Genomic DNA, 16,594 nt, shown 5'->3' with positions numbered 1-16,594 from the left:
TGTGTTTTTCATTTTAGTAACTATCGTTCCTCTTTCCATATATTCTTTATGTTTTCCAACACCCATTCTTCCTCCAGTGAGTTATTACTCCCCCCTTATTCCCCTCCAAAGCTCATGCTTCTTCTTCCCTTGTGTTATCTCACTCCTATTTTGCCCCAGTGCTATTGCTTTCTCTGCCCTTATGTTCTCTATCGTATTCTCTGCCCGTGCTCTTGCTTTCTCTGCCTATTTGTTTTCTCTCTTATTGTCTTCCACTGTTACCTCTTTATCTTCTCTGCCCTATTCTTTCTTCATTCTCACATCTTGGCTCCCTACAGTTCATTTTTGGTCTCATCCCCCACCAATCTTTATCACTATCTCTTGTTTATCTTTCATAATTCTATCTTGCCTTATTTTGTTTATTCGTTATTATCACTTTGTTTCATCTACATTCTCTATACCTTTCTTTTCTCATTGGTGCTTACCCCTTTGTCTCTTTTTCGAAGTCATTTACTGTATATGGTCTTTTTAAGCCTCCGTCCATTCTTGGTTCCTCTCCTCTGTTCCTGTCAGGGGACATCTTTTGATCTTAGAAACCTTTATCAGTGTTGTATCTTTTCTGTCACAGTTTGCCACTTCCTTTCCCAAACCTCTTTAGGAACAAGCCTCTCTACTTCGTTATTCCTTGGCCTTCTTCCCTTTTCTCTCACATCTCTATATTTCATTCTTTATTTAGGCACTCTTCAAATCACCCTCTTTCTCTAACCACGCCATCTTTCACCGAGTCTTTTTCCAGCCCCTTCTCGAAATCGCTCTTTCTGCTTTAGTCACAACCTACTCCAGGCCTTCATGCTCTTGCACGATTCTTTTTCTAGGCTTTCCTTTTCTAGCACACTTTTGTTTCTCAGTCCTTTATCCATCCAATGGCTCCCCCATCCCTTCAATGGCTGTTCACTCTATACATTTTTTAATAGACCACATGTCTTGCTTTCCTTTAAAACATGCCTTCACTACTTCTTTTTCTATACCATCTCAGTTTCTCTCACTCCATCTGTCATTTACTCATACATTCTGTCTCTACTCCTTTCAAGTTTGTTTCTTTCTTCCCTAGAATCTCTCTCATTGTTTCTTTTTCTGGTATCTGTCTCTCTCTTTTCACTAGCCCCACATTTACATTACTTTTTACTCAATCTACACTCATTCTCTCTGTTTCTCATGCATGCAGATGTAGCTTTCGTTATCCAATCTACCCCTTTTTCTTATTTCTCTTCTTGTCTCCAACTCTTTCTCTTTTTCTCCCTTGGTTACTTTCTACTCCTCTATCCTCTTCCCCACTCTCTTCCCCCCCTGTCTCTCCCACTCATTCTCTTCCTCTCACGCTCTTGGTATTCCTCTCTTTTTCCACTCATAGTCATCCTCTATCTCACTCTCTCTCAGTCATTCTCCTCTGTTCCTCTGTCTCTTCCTCTCTCTCTCACTCTGTTCCCCATATCTCTTTCTCTACCTCTCGTATTCCTGTTTTCTTTTTACTCCGTTGCTCATGCCCTCCCTCCACCCTTCTTTTCTCTCACACACACTTTAACTCTTTGACTTTCAACTTCTTTTCTCTTCCACTATCACCCTAATATCTTCCACTATAGGTATGAGACTGACAGAATATTCTGCCATTAGCTATTTCTTTCCCATTATTATCGCTTTTACTATTTTATTTTGCCCACACTCTCACATTTCTTGTATTTTCAAATTCCACCATTCTCTTTCTTCTTTCTTATCCCATTTGTTCTAAATTCCTTCTTCACTGCTGTCTTCATAAATTCCATTTATCTCCCTATGTTCCCATTCTCTCTGTCTCTTGTGTCAATCTGTCTTTATCCGTTTTCCTCCAGAACTACTGTATCCTTTTCCCACTTCCCCCTCTGTCTCTCTCTCTCGCTGTCTCTTTTTCTCTCTTATCTTTCATCTCTTCCCTCAGTCACTCTACCTATTTTTCCACAGTCTCTTTGTCTCCCTTTCTATCACTCGTTCTTTCTCTCTCTTTATGTCATTCGCATCTGCTTGCTTCTTATTCAGTGGCTTTCCTTGTCCATCTAGTTCAATTTCCTGTTCGACTGATGTGTGTCCTTCAACTACTCACTTTTAGGGAACTACAGGCCTCATTTACAATATTTTGACTCATCCCAGCACAGCAAGGCTTCTTTCTGCGATGCGCAGTATCAAAAGAAAAGGGCAGGAATGCATCATAGGTACAAGATCGGGCATATTCCTGTCCTTTTCCCCTGCGCAGGCTCATAATGGGCTTCCATGCAGGCACCCTTGGGCCATGTTGCAAGGGTCTCTGTGTTGTATGGGTTACACCTTACTCCACGAAAACAATCACAACAGGTGTTAGAAATAGGAGAAATGAAGGTATTTCTCCTTGTTGTACCTCCCTTAAAACCTCACCTATGGAGGCGAAGGAATCAGAGGTTTACAAAACCTTCTAAATATAGGAATGTGTCTGGTTCCATGGATGTTGTGTTGGAAAACCAACAGCAACACCCATAGAACGTCCCTTCACACAGAGTAATGCGTTAAAGGGGACATATTTACAAGGCCATGAAACACCGTGGTGGCTTTACTTGGCCTTGAAAATGTGGGGGGGCACACTGAGCCGCAGGCGCATCAAATAAAGCGATTACCTGCAGAACAATGGGCTTTGTAAATCAGCCCCTTGTTTTTTATTCTGTTTAATCACTTCATGATAGTGCGTGTGTTTACCAGCTCTTTTCCTTGTGTGCTTACCCCCACTACATATATCTCCTTCCTGGCACGCTGTATTGCTCTCTCCCTTGTGTTGCAAGCTCTCTCTTGTATGTTTCTCCTTTCACCAAATTCCCCCACGCCCAAGGCTCCATCTTGGTTTCTCGTTTATGTGCTTCCTCTACTACCTATGTTGCTCTCTCCATGTGCTCCCACCACTGCTCCTCCCACTGTCTGTTTTTCCAAATATATTTTATCTGTTCATTCATATTTTTATTTTCAGTGAGGACCAGGCAACAAATTGCTTCCAGCACCATTGTGCTACTTTTGTTTTTAATTCGTTTTATTTACCAATCCATTTACAAAATGGTTCCACTTCATTTTGTAGGCAGGTATGACTAGTGAAGTAAGTGCGCGTACGTATCCTCATGCATGTGCTCGCCTACAAATTGACACAGTCATAGTGATCGCACCCTCACATCTTGTTATTATTTTTATTTTTTGGTGTTTTTATTTCTTTTGGCCATCCTGCACAGTTTCTTCAAAAGGCACCAACAAAGCCGATAGGTCCAATTTCTCAGTCTCTTTCCCACATGCACTTAATTTATCATTCTTTCTTCCTTTACCACCGCCCCTCATTTTTCATACACTTGGGGCATCTTTACAAGGGCATTGCGCCACAGGAACGTTACTTTTAACAATGTTTCTGTGGCTCAATGCCCTGCATCATATTTACAAAGTGCTTACGTGACAACATTTTAGCACAGGGACGTGGGAGAATTACAATAAAAAATCGAGAGAATGAAAATTCCCCATTGACTTCTATTATAGAAAATGCAATTTTAGGCATTTTTGGCTTGAAAAATCAGTAGTCTTCCACCTGAATCGGGTCTATTGGCAAGTATGGAAGTGGAGTTAAGCCACTTTTTGTAGCTTAATGCCACTTTGTCAATATGGTACCCTTTCACGCAGGTATCTGTGTGAACGGGGAGTGATATGGGTGTTGCTGTGGGCATTCCACTGCAACATCCATTGCTTTTTTATGCTGCCTCCGATTTACAAGGAGGGGTACACCTGTGGCAGCTCCAAAAATGAAAGCCATGCAAGAGCAAGCGTTAGAATGTTGAACAAGGAGAAATGCTTTTATTTCTCCTCGTTTTTGCAGAATGCAGCATGCATAGAAAGAGCAAAAAGCCATTCATGATTGTTTATGTGCAGGAAGGTGTCCCTTACTGCACATAAATTAGTCATTGAATAATGAAGATTTGCTACTTCTGTGTGTGCTGCACAATGTAGCTCACATAGAAGTAACAAATAGCCATTATTTATTGTTTATGTGCAGGAACGCACACCTTCCTGCACATAAACAATCATTCTGTGCCACGTAGGCACCCTGCACTATGGAGCAAGGGTGCCTGCACTGGCAGCTAGGCAGGTAAATTCAGCGCCAGTGCCGTATTGTAGTGTATCCCTGCATTTTGAAAATGTTGAAACACGGCACTGCCATATTTGGCGCAGCTCCACGCTACTAGTAAGTATGCTCCTTGCTCTTCTCCTGGGGCCTCATTTATGAAAAGTGACGCATCGCTGCGTGAAAACAGCGATGCGTCACTTTTCACTGCGCCCTCCTTGCACCACCAATGATGCGTCATATTTACAGTATGACGCATCATTGCGCAAGGAGTTACAGATACGTCAGTATTTCTGACGTGTCCATATGGCGCAAAAGTGGCGCATTGCTGGAGTGTGTCACAAAAGTGACGCAACCCCAGCAATGTATCCTCTCACATGGGGCAAGCCCCATGTGAAAAGGCCTGTGTCAGTCTTACGCCTGCTGTGAGGCAGGCGTAAGAAATTGATGCATTTGTGTCCTAGAAGTGGCGCGGTGAAATCACATAGATTTCACTGCGTCACTTCTACGACCCTTTCTTGCGTCAATACGCCCCCTTGCATACATTATACCTGGCACAGGTATAATGTGGCACAGGGGTTTACAAAGTGACGCATCTACCTAGATGCATCACTTTGTAAATATGGCGCAACAAGGCGCATTTTTTACGCCACTGGTGCGTCACAAAAAGTGACGCACCAGCGGCGCAAAAGTGACGCACAGCCTCATAAATGAGGCCCCTGATTTTTTGTAATTGCTGTTCTTCCATGGCTCCCCATATCCCCTTAACCCTTACCCACCTTCTTCCCTTTCATTATCTCATTTTGTTGCTGGATTTATTCCCTCGTTTTCCTTATTTTCTGATCCTTTCCATTCTTTCCGAGATGCATGTATTTAATTTCCCTCCATTTCCAAAGATCTCGATTTTGTTTCATCCGCGTCACGGCTCCTCTCATCACCCCCTCCCCCCCTTCGTTTGGACTCCACCTCGTGAACTCTCATTTCCACGGTGGCACTTCACTTCTGTTGCATTTTCGGAGGCAGTGCAAACATGTCGCTGCCTAATTGCCCACAAATGTGCCGATCACAGCTCAGTGCACTGCAGGCTGGGCCTCCGAAAGCGGGGAGCATCTGTCTCCTGCTCCCAGTCTGATCGCCATCTGCTCCCCCAACCCCCAGTCTTCCCTCCGCCAAGCTGTTCCCCCAGTCCTAGTCTTGCAGAGTGGGAGTGCGTGATAGAAAAAAATAAACACACACAGCTTTGAGTAAAATCCACTATTTCAGACTGCTGTATTTAGTTCCCCTGGTTATTGATGAAACAATATTCACGGTTCCTGGAAATGCAATGGTGCCATTTGGGCAGAATGAAACATTTCCGCACAAATACAAATTAAGTGTACTGGCATGATGCACGACATAAGTGTTTTAAATTAAATATTGCATCCTGTCTCACCAACAAAAAAACACATTATTGTTACTATTTAATATTTTTGTTTTGGAGTATGTACAAAAAGCTTTGGGCCTCATTTATGAAAAGTGTTGCATCGCTGGTTGTAAATAGCGATGCAACACTTGTCACTGTGCCCTCCTTGCGACACCATGGATGCGTCATATTTAAACTGCGGCGCTCCATGCCGCAAGGATTGAACAGATACGTCAGGAATCCCGACGTATCTGTTGGTGCTGCAATGACGCATTGATGGAGTGTGTCAGAGAACCAACGCAACACCAGCAATGGTGTCATTACACATAGGTGAGTCCCATGTAAAAGGCCCTGTGTCACTCTGTAAGCCTGCTTGAAGCAGGCTTAAGGATGCGACGCAGTCAAGTCGTAGAAGTGTTGCAGTGAAATCACATAGATTTCGATGCGTCACTTCCACGAGGCTGTTTTATGTGGGAACGTCCACTCTGCATACATTACACCTGACGCAGGAAAATGCAGCGCAGGCATTTACAAAGTGACACATCTTCCTTGATGCATCACTTTTTAAATAGGGTACAGTATGGCGCATTGGTTAGCCACCGCAGCATCACAAAAAGTGACGCAACGGCAGCGTAAGCCCATTTAAGGGCCGTCATGATATCACACACCATACACACATATATTCACTCTCACACACATTGCAGACAGGGCCGGACTGGGAACCAAAACCGGCCCTGGCAAAGTGCTCGGCGCCCCCCCCCCCCTCCCCATTCGGGGGGGTTGGAGGTGCCGCCGAGCTCTTTGCCAGGGTCGGTTTTCGGCCGATTTTGTTACAGGGCCGTTTTTGCAGCATAGCTGCAAAATCGGCTCCCATCTGTGCGGCGCACCGGGGGATTGTCCGGTGCCCGCTACGGCCAGTCCGGGCCTGATTGCAGATTTTGGGTTTACAATGGTATAAAACCCATATATCACAGGGAACTGTGAAACATGGAAACTATTTCATTGTTCCCTGTGAAATATGGGTTTCAGCACCTTATTAACAGCCCCCAAACCACTCTGGACAGTGTTACTATTGTAAGAGATACTAGGTTAAGCAACATGGATGACCAAATAAAATGGTAAGGTTTTCTAAACAATGCAACAAAAGGGTAAAATTATGGGGCGCATTATCTGATAGTACTATCTCCCTCGATTTGAGCCGGAGACTTCTTTTGTGAAATCTGCAAATTATTTGGCAAATTATGTGAAACATTAGGAACATCTATAACTGTACGGGAAAAATTACAGCCACAGAATTGCCTGCACCAGTCCATTGTTTTAACAACAATATTTTCATGAAAGTAAGCAATCCTAATCTTTTAATTTTCCAATCAATGCCCATTGCGAGGTGCACTTGCAAATAAACAGCTTTTTCAAGTTAATTATCCCAAAAATAAATATAATACCAAAAATAAATGTTATACCTTCCTTGTTTATATCGCATAAATAACAAATATAGACTGTTTTGATAACCCATGATCAAGGTCCGGTGGGACCGAAACGCATTGGGGATTTGTTTGTTAGTGCACCAATAAAATCTACTCACGAGTGCGGCCTGTGGGTTATATGAAGTAACATTGTTTAGGAGACAACAATATACATAGATTGAGGAAGGTCGCTGCGTCAGCCGAAACACATCTCTGTGCTGGGCCAGGGGAGGCTCTAAATAATAAAAAGGCTTTAACCTACATAGCCCTCGTGTGCATGCTATTTTCCTTGAGTGTAGCAGCGGTTTCTTGTTTATTATATATATATATATATATATTCACTCCCAAATTGTCCAAAAGCTCGAAGGAGCACACAACAGCGCCTCCACCATCCGGTGCTAGTCGTTCAACCACCTACAGGGGACCTTTTCTTTGCATTCGCCTGACGCGTTTCAGGGTAAAAAACCCCTTCCTCAGAGGCTGCTGTGTTAAAATCATGGCGCGACAACGTTCATGTGTTCCGTGATCCTTTATTTATTAAATGTTGGCCCCATGTGATTTCAGGAGGCCCTGCTGAGTGCAGTTACATGCCCGGTGCATTGTGGGGCATGCAGTTTAATCCGAAACACCGCGCCATGATCTGCTGTCTTAACATCGTTACATGTCTCTAGTAGATTGCAGAAACCTGAAGGTGAGTGGACTCGATGATTTGCTGTGCTTTTCAGTATCGAAAAAGTTCCTTACTTTAGCCTCTCTATGCAGTTGTTCAGAGATGGTGCTTCCTCCCACGGCAGGACGGCCGTGTTTAATATTTACTCCCAAATTGTCCAAAAGCTCGAAGGAGCACACAACAGCGCCTCCACCATCCGGTGCTAGTCGTTCAACCACCTACAGGGGACCTTTTCTTTGCATTCGCCTGACGCGTTTCAGGGTAAAAAACCCCTTCCTCAGAGGCTGCTGTGTTAAAATCATGGCGCGACAACGTTCATGTGTTCCGTGATCGTTTATTTATTTACCCTGAAACGCGTCAGGCGAATGCAAAGAAAAGGTCTCCTGGTGGTGGTTGAACGACTAGCACCGGATGGTGGAGGCGCTGTTGTGTGCTCCTTCGAGCTTTTGGACAATTTGGGAGTGAATATTAAACACGGCCGTCCTGCCGTGGGAGGAAGCACCATCTCTGAACAACTACATAGAGAGGCTAAAGTAAGGAACTTTTTCGATACTGAAAAGCACAGCAAATCATCGAGTCCACTCACCTTCAGGTTTCTGCAATCTACTAGAGACATGTAACGATGTTAAGACAGCAGATCATGGCGCAGTGTTTCGGATTAAACTGCATGCCCCACAATGCACCGGGCATGTAACTGCACTCAGCAGGGCCTCCTGAAATCACATGGGGCCAATACTTAATAAATAAAGGATCACGGAACACATGAACGTTGTCGCGCCATGATTTTAACACAGCAGCCTCTGAGGAAGGGTTTTTTTACCCTGAAACGCGTCAGGCGAATGCAAAGAAAAGGTCTCCTGGTGGTGGTTGAACGACTAGCACCGGATGGTGGAGGCGCTGTTGTGTGCTCCTTCGAGCTTTTGGACAATTTGGGAGTGAATATATATATATATATATATATATATGAGCACAGCACAAAAAAAGGAGTCTTAACTAAATATCCTCAGTCAGTGATGTATTTGATATCAAAGAAAATAATGAAAATGACATTGAATATACAGTAATCCTGGTCTCAAGAGTGTTGACATGTCGGTATGACAAGCAAACAGCCGTCACGTGTTTCGTCAATAGACGACTTTCTCAAGGCTTGTAGCGATAATTGTAAATCAACTAAAACAACCCTGTTCTTCTCTAATATGAAGATAACCAAGGACGCATGGTAATTCTGATAGAATTCGTTAGTTGTGAACTTTCAGCTCACATCCCGAGTGGTCTCTCAACAACTCGGGATGTGAGCTGGAAGTTTTCTTTACTTTGGATATTTCCTGAAGAACGTTACTTAAAGAAGCTTTACTATACGGCTTTGATTCGTCTACCATAACGATCTTTCGGCTCCCTGATCCTAAAACAGATTACTTTATTACCTTATTCCAACTAACGAATTCCATAAGAATTACGACGCATCCTTAGTTATCTTCATATTAGAGAAGAACAGGGTTGTCATCTTATGCAAGAAATGCCCATCACTTGGTGATTTAGCTAAAAGATGAAAAGCTAAGTAAGTGCAGATGGTTGATGTGACAGAAGTGGTCTCCTGAGCTACACGTGCATTATGCTTTGTGTGACAGACCCAAAATCATGACTAATTACATCTGTCTTTATGTCACCTCTGGACACACCAGATACTGTGAAGCCAACAAATGGAATAAATAATGCTCAGTAAAAATAACGTTATGGACTTTGCAATATTGAATGATTTTTTGAAAAACTTCAACTAAATGGACTTCTTGTGTATGCTTTGGTACATATTTTTTTTGTTACGCATTCATACAATTATTACTGAAGTGCAAAGGTCAAATTCAAGATTATTCACGCAGTCCAGGGAAAGTGACATAAGATGCTTCACAGATTTCACTTCGCAATTACTTTACAGAGACACAACTCTCCTAGTAGTCACAATGTCTTTCAAGTGTGAAGTGGAGTAGTGTGGCTCACTGGTTAGAGGCAGCAGACCCGGGAGCAGAAGTCGGCCCGGGACCAGGGTTCAATTCCCGACGTGGCAGGGTTGTGGACTTGGGTCAGCAGACTCGATAATTCTTGCTTTGGTGCTTACTCTAATCCGGGCTTCCACTCGGCAACTCTGGGCATTAGCTTGCCTAATCTCCACAACGGCCCCATCAATTCCGGGGATGCCTGGCTCCACCTTGGGACGCCCAGCAGGGACCATCCCACTGGGAAAGCCAGAACGGGTTCCCCAGAGTTATACAGTGCCAGGAAACCTACAGATGGGTAGTGTGCCTTACAAGCTCAAATACATTTACATTAACATTTCACCTTTCTGCACAAAGTTAACCCCTCACATCCTTGAACATAACCACATATGCAAATGCACAAAATATAAAATGCTATTTATAGCTGTTCCATTTCTCTACCTCTGCTGTTTCCCTTTTTTTTGCTGGTCCGCTATGCATATCTGGCTCTCATTCTTCTTGTTGCGTACGTAATTATCTGCTTTTCATTCTCTGTCTAGTAGTAACTTCTCCCATTTGTCCCATATTTCTCTGCAGTGCTGATCCTCCTGATCCTCTCTCTCAAGCGCCACCACAAAGGCAACCTCAGCTTGGAGGACGATGAGGATATGAGGGACAACGTCATCAAGTACAATGACGAGGGTGGAGGAGAGCAGGACACCGAGGCCTATGATATGTCCGCCTTGCGGAGCCTCTATGACTTCAGCGAGATCAAAGGAAGTGATGGAGGGGGAGGGTCTGGTGTAGAAAGTGGCGGAAATGGAGGTGTTGCCACTGAACTCCACTCCCTTCCCCAGTGGTTCCAGAATCCTGACCTTGACTTTTCCATGTTCAGGGAGTACATCAGCAAGAAGGTAGGGCAAGCTGATGAGGATCTCTCTGTGCCACCCTATGACTCTTTCCAAACCTACGCCTTTGAGGGCTCCACCTCGCCTGCTGAATCTTTGAGTTCCATCAATTCTTGCTCAACCAGCTCAGAGCAGGACTTCTCATACCTCAACTCCTGGGGTCCACGGTTTCGGCCACTGGCAGTGCTGTACACTGGGCACAGGGGGCAGGAGGACTCTGAAGCTTCCTAGCCCACATGAAGTCACCCCCTTTGCCCAAAGTGGACACAAACCCAAGAAGTGACAAAGCATTTCAGCTGAAATTGTCCCTTCTCACTTTTGGAATTTTCAGGGTTTTCCTGGTCTTGATTTCAGTGCTGGGCTCATGTCTGAAAAGACAGACTCAAAGACCACACCGTAAAGGACTCAAGCCCATAACGAGGAGAGTACGAGAGTCAAAAAATGAAAAGCACTGATCAGAAAGGACATGTGGGCAGGTGGGCTGCCCTAGGAATGAAAGCTAAATTCATAAAGAGATAACTCAATGAATGGTGAGGAAGGAAAGAGATGTCTGGTCAAAGCAGTGAAGAGTAGGAGGAGAAATAATGAAATCACACTAACAAGGAAGGGGAAGGAAACAGTAGACTGGGAACATGTGTGTGCATTGGAGGAGGGCCAAATGTTATTGGTATCTAAACAACATAGACAAGGTGTAGAAGTGGAAAGAGCACATTGGAAGCTTACAAGTCAGGAGGAAACTGAAAAAATAGATAAGACTTGAAGGGCAAAAGAAAAAAGAAAGGCGTGGCACAAGAGCAGTTGGGAAGTAAGCCACAAAGCAAAAAGTGGAGTGTGAGTATAAAGAGGAAGGAGAAGTTGAAGGTACAGTGAAAAAGAAGAGGACTAAAAGCATAGGATAGAAATGTAAGAGGAGAGAAGAGCAATCCAGGCTGTGTACGGGAAGATACTTCCCATGAGAAGTGAGGTGAAACGGGTAATGGGAGAGTAGTCAGAAGAGCGATGTGTCTTTTATGCATTTGTCCTCCATTGCTGTTCTTTCCACACCTCTGAGCTCTTCCCTCTTGTATTGGAGCGATATCATCCATGTAAAAGGAACATTCCTCTGCATTTTAACTTGTCGATTTTTCCTGCTGTCCCACCCAACTTTGCCTGGACCGTCCTTGCTTTTTCTATGAGATTAAGTGGTGGAAACATCAGGCAGATCCCACCACCTTCAATTGTGTGCTTCTGTACCCCAGGACTAAAAACATTTAAATGAAAGCAACCTGTGATGACGTGATGGCAAAGGAAGTGATTGATATAAAATTGCATTGAGGTGCCCCTTGAATTTGTTTTTGTATTTTGTTGCTGGGGTTCTGGTGACTGAAGACCTCAACCTAGCCACCTGCCTCACATTCATTACTTGTCCACAGCTCATGTTTCTTCCAACTGCACTGTTGATGGTGACCGGAGAGCTCAAAGTTACAGTAAGAGATTTGGTGTGTCAATTTCTGGGGCTTGTGTTTGAGCCAACAAGTGGCTTTATGAGGCACTGTTGATCAGAGCTGTGGATTGGTAAAAATGACCCCCCCCCCTTTGTGTGAAGTCCTACGTTCAAACTCAGAGTGATACAGTGTTGTTATCGCAGTCCTTCTTTGTGACGTGTCAGATGGAAAGAAAATGATGTTGTGGAGTTCTAGCCAGCTTTGCCCCTCAAGAATAACTCTCTTGCTCTAGTTAGAGGCTTCAGCACTCCACATTACAGTGTCATCTTACCCTTCCATCATCTCCTGGTTCTGCCTGACAGAATATTTTTCAGGGATCCCCCCACTCCTGAATTCATCCTAGGAGCTCTTAGCACTACAATTCATCTTCTTGGTTTCTTCACAACTTAATATCAACAAGACCTATTTTGTAGGACAGCCTGTTACAGGTAATGCATACTAACTAACCCATCTTCGTATATGTCTATTGTGGTGTAAGGAGGAAGAGATTGATACTGTCAGCCAGGGTACAAAGCTGGTGAATTTAATAGTTTAAGATGAGGACCAGAAATTCTGCAATAACAATAGCAGGTGCCGGTCACTGTAGTGCTCTCCACTGACCATCTGGGACTCTGGGCATCAGTGTCTTTGATTGGTGCATCTCTGAACCGAGCGCTAGGACTCGCCTTCAAACAAGAACAGGTTATTTAGGGTCAATACCCCTAGCCAGTATATTGAGGAGCTGTCTCTGTGCATAGATGGGTTTATAAGTAACGCGTTTGAAGCACCGGCTTTATTATTTGATTGAAGAAAGGCCATATGTCCAATGTAAGAAACACTCAAACTCACAGTTTCACTAACCTTTTGCAAGGTTTAGGACAATTAGAAGAGCATACCAGAGCTAACTACTGGGACTCGCCTTTCACTGAAGTTAGGGTAAATGAAGGCAGCAGACTTCAACTGAGTGACACCAGGACCCCCTTCTAACGTAGGGTGGTGTAAGTCAATAGATATTATCTGAACGTATCAATAGGACTCTTTTGAGACTTAAGGTGTGGATTAAGACTACAGCTTGCATAGTCTAGACCAAAGCAGCAGGGCTTTAAATTGTAGTTTAGATAACTGACATAGAGCTGAACTTAGCACCAGGAATCACTTGTGATTTAAGATATGGCCAATAACTGAAGCAGACCTTAAGGCTGCTGATGAGTACCAGGTGTGTAGCACCAAGGAACATTAAGTCTGGCTGAGAAGAAACAATGGCTTGCCATGCAAGACTGTAGCTCACACCATTAGAAGGAATCAGTGGATTTATCCATCCACCTTCTCCAGCTGCATCCACTCTACTGCCTAGATGAAATAAATCTATCTATCTATCTATCTATCTATCTATCTATCTATCTATCTATCTATCTATCTATCTATCTATCTATCTATATATCTATCTACATGGCATTCAACCTATCAGCAAGGTCTCATACTCCTATTAGGATATGAAAAGTCTTCAAAGCAGAATAAGATTAACCCACAACGCACATCTAGAAATCACGTTCCATAGGATAAACATTTTTACTATAGGAGCTAATATTTAGTGTAGACGATGAATGGTGACATTTGTAGGCTAAGAGGAAAATAATTTCTAATCGAATATTTTATCCATAAAGCCTGCTGGTTTCATATTTTATGTATGGGTAACCGGTACAGAGATTTGCCTTGCTTCTCACAACTGAAATGTCTTCATGCTCTTTGTGAAAGGACAAAATGCCATACTTACCGTGACGTTGGCCAGTGACTTAAGTGGGCTGACCCACTGTCCCATGCTGTATTCTGTAGTGGGTGGAAGAAACTTTTGAATGGCACAGTAACAGACCAATGGATAAAGAGGGTTAACTAAAAGCCAGTCGCACTAAGTAGCATATACTGATCCTTTTAGTAAAATCAAAAGATCTTAGCTAACGCCAGCCCTAAATGTAGTATTTGAGGTTACACAGATTTGGGCTGTAAACTGAGGATCTGCATCTAACATTACTCCCAGATTTCCCCCAGTTTAGGAAGGATGGGCGGTCTCTCACTTGACCAGGATGCTGAGTCTGAGACGTTCGTGAGTTTCTTTGTCAGGAAGATCTTGGTCTATCATGGGTTTAGGCCATGCAGGTTGCCTTCATTCACTACTAGGTGAATTTTAATGGCAGATGGAACGCTGAAGCCTTCTGACTTTTAATCCTGCTGATGTTCTACATAATGGGCTGTCGGCAGCCTACATGAACACGGTAATCAACTTCTCACGTAGCTGACGGGACAACAAGGCCAGATGAATGTTGCACAATAGTGGGGAGAGTTTAAAGTTCTGTGTCATCCCCATGGGGATAGTCTGATGCTGGATATAAATACACCCAAATGGAAGAATTGAAACATATCAAACAAAAAGAGACCAAACCAGCCTTGATATTTCCCACCACTCTCCATCTCAACCAATCACCGGAGAAAGATGTGATGGTCAACTATGTCAAAGGCTGTATCACATCCTGAAGATAGGTTAAGCAAAATTGGGACCTAATACTGCCACTGTCCATAATGGATTGCAGCTCGTTCACTATGGAACAAGCGCACCTTCTATTCCAAGACCTGAGTGAAATCCGGTGTCTTGCAGGTGAACAAGGTAGCATGTTGTAACAAATTCCTGGTAACAGACTTTTTCTAAGAGTTTGGCTGGAAAAAGCAACATGGAAATTGGCTCGATATACACAGGATCGTCATCTTGCAAAGATAGTTTGAGAAGGGATCAAGCGATAATGATTTAGAGGCAGGATGGTAAAACAAAGTATGACCTGAGGTTGGGCGCTGGTATCAGACAGGGGATGGATTGTGTAACAAGCGCATAGAAGACTGGCATAGAAGACTGATGTTTGTCTCACACTGTCACTATGTCCCTCAAGTGAAGAGTGAACGTTGATTCATATCCTTTCGATATTTATTTATTTAATAATTTATTTTTTTGCAAGGCCTGTCAAGGTTCAACAGATTAAAAATGTTCCTGTCATCACCTTGTCTCTGTCATTTATTGTCTTCTTTTCAGGGGAACGAAGGAAGCTTAGATATGGACATCATGCTGCCGTGTTATTCTGTCATATCACATGGTTTGTGGCATGATAAGCCTACCAGCTTGGGAAGAGGCTAAACACTATTTAATTTATTGCATGCCTTTATAGAATAATATACACACACAGAGCAGATCCAGGTTGTATTTTTTTATTCTGTGCTGGCAATGAACATTTACTGTGTGCATGGGTTGGATTGCCAAAGGGCATTGCAAATTATTCCTTGCATATCTCTATGCATCTTTTCTCTCTATCAGTCATCTAACATTCATCAGTCTGAATATTATGCAACTGTCTATGACATTTTGCCTGCCAGTTATCTATTATTTACGTATCTATCATGCTTCTTTGTGCTATCATATATCTTTATCTAGGATTTATATCTCACAGCTACCCATCTTTCTATCTTCCGTCATTCTATCAAAGCTCTGTCGCCCATATATTGTCCATCTGTCTCTTTTCTGTTCCTTCCCTGTATCTGTTTTTCTAACCACTGATCCGTATTCCCATCACACCATCACTTGCTTCTTTTCTATCTATCCTTATCCCGGCCAATCTCACCTCATTACTAGCCCAAGCTCTCCTTATATCCAAACATGCAATAAAAACAAGCACTGACAGCGCCAAATAGATCTGCTTGTTATTATGGGTAGTGATTCTAGGGTTATTTACTAATGTCTTGACTGGGTATGCTTGCATCACAAAGCATTGAGTCAAAAGTTTTACCATTAAAAAAGGTCTGTGGGTAGAGCACAAAACGGCGTAGTGTCGTGTGAGCGCCAATGCAAGTCTTGTTGAATAAATCTCAGCCTTTGTAAGTGTGTCTCAGCGGTCCTACGAAGAAGTCTCATAACAAAGCGATGACTTAGGCTACAACAGTGTAGAAACTGGGAGTAGGGAGCTCTTTGCTGAGAATTAACAGTGTTAACTGCATTATTCTGTAGGATTATATTGAATTATAAGTAGTGCACGTAAAAGGTATACACAGCATACTAGTGCAGGGTAGGCACTTTTTATAAAGGGACAGTATTTTATTTTCATATTTAAGAATGCCTATTTCTGTGCAAGTATATACCTTGTGAATAAAAAAGTTGTAAATACAACAGTGCGTTACTATGACATGAAAGTGAAACCAATTAATGCATGAGGATGGTTTCTTTCTAAACTCTTCCCTCCTCTATCCATCCTTTATCCTATTCATCCAACCAACAGACTCACGTGTCTATCACTCCCACCACTGCCAGTAACAATGTATCAATTGCTCTATTATTCCACCACTAATCCAGCTCTGGGTTTCAGAGTAGTGTACTACTCGCCGAAAAGTGCTTCAACGCCTCTACAGGGGTAGTAAGCGCTATATAAATAAAAGGATTACCTGTTCATCAACTCCAAATCCTAATAGAACAAAATTGGGAAAATGTAACATCCACAAAATACCATGGCCTTTAATAGACAGCCAAGAATGTGGCCTAAAGGCTAGGGTAGTCG

General features: G+C 43.1%; 1 protein-coding gene across 1 annotated transcript in view; it reads left to right on the top strand.

Moving 5' to 3' along the window:
- The window catches only part of CDH22 (cadherin 22), a 1,039,820-nt gene extending 1,027,329 nt beyond the window's left edge, over positions 1-12,491 (top strand). The window contains exon 11 of the mRNA XM_078651916.1: positions 10,235-12,491. Within this exon, the coding sequence (XP_078508042.1) occupies positions 10,235-10,776 (542 nt within the window). The 3' untranslated portion in view covers positions 10,777-12,491. The remainder of the gene's footprint in view (positions 1-10,234) is intronic.
- The last annotated feature ends 4,103 nt before the right edge of the window (positions 12,492-16,594 follow it).

This window comes from Lissotriton helveticus, chromosome 7 (genome assembly GCF_964261635.1).
Source record: "Lissotriton helveticus chromosome 7, aLisHel1.1, whole genome shotgun sequence".
Lineage (NCBI taxonomy): Eukaryota > Metazoa > Chordata > Amphibia > Caudata > Salamandridae > Lissotriton > Lissotriton helveticus.
The sequence above is the reverse complement of the archived record's forward strand: the minus strand, read 5'-3'. Positions and strand labels throughout refer to the sequence as shown.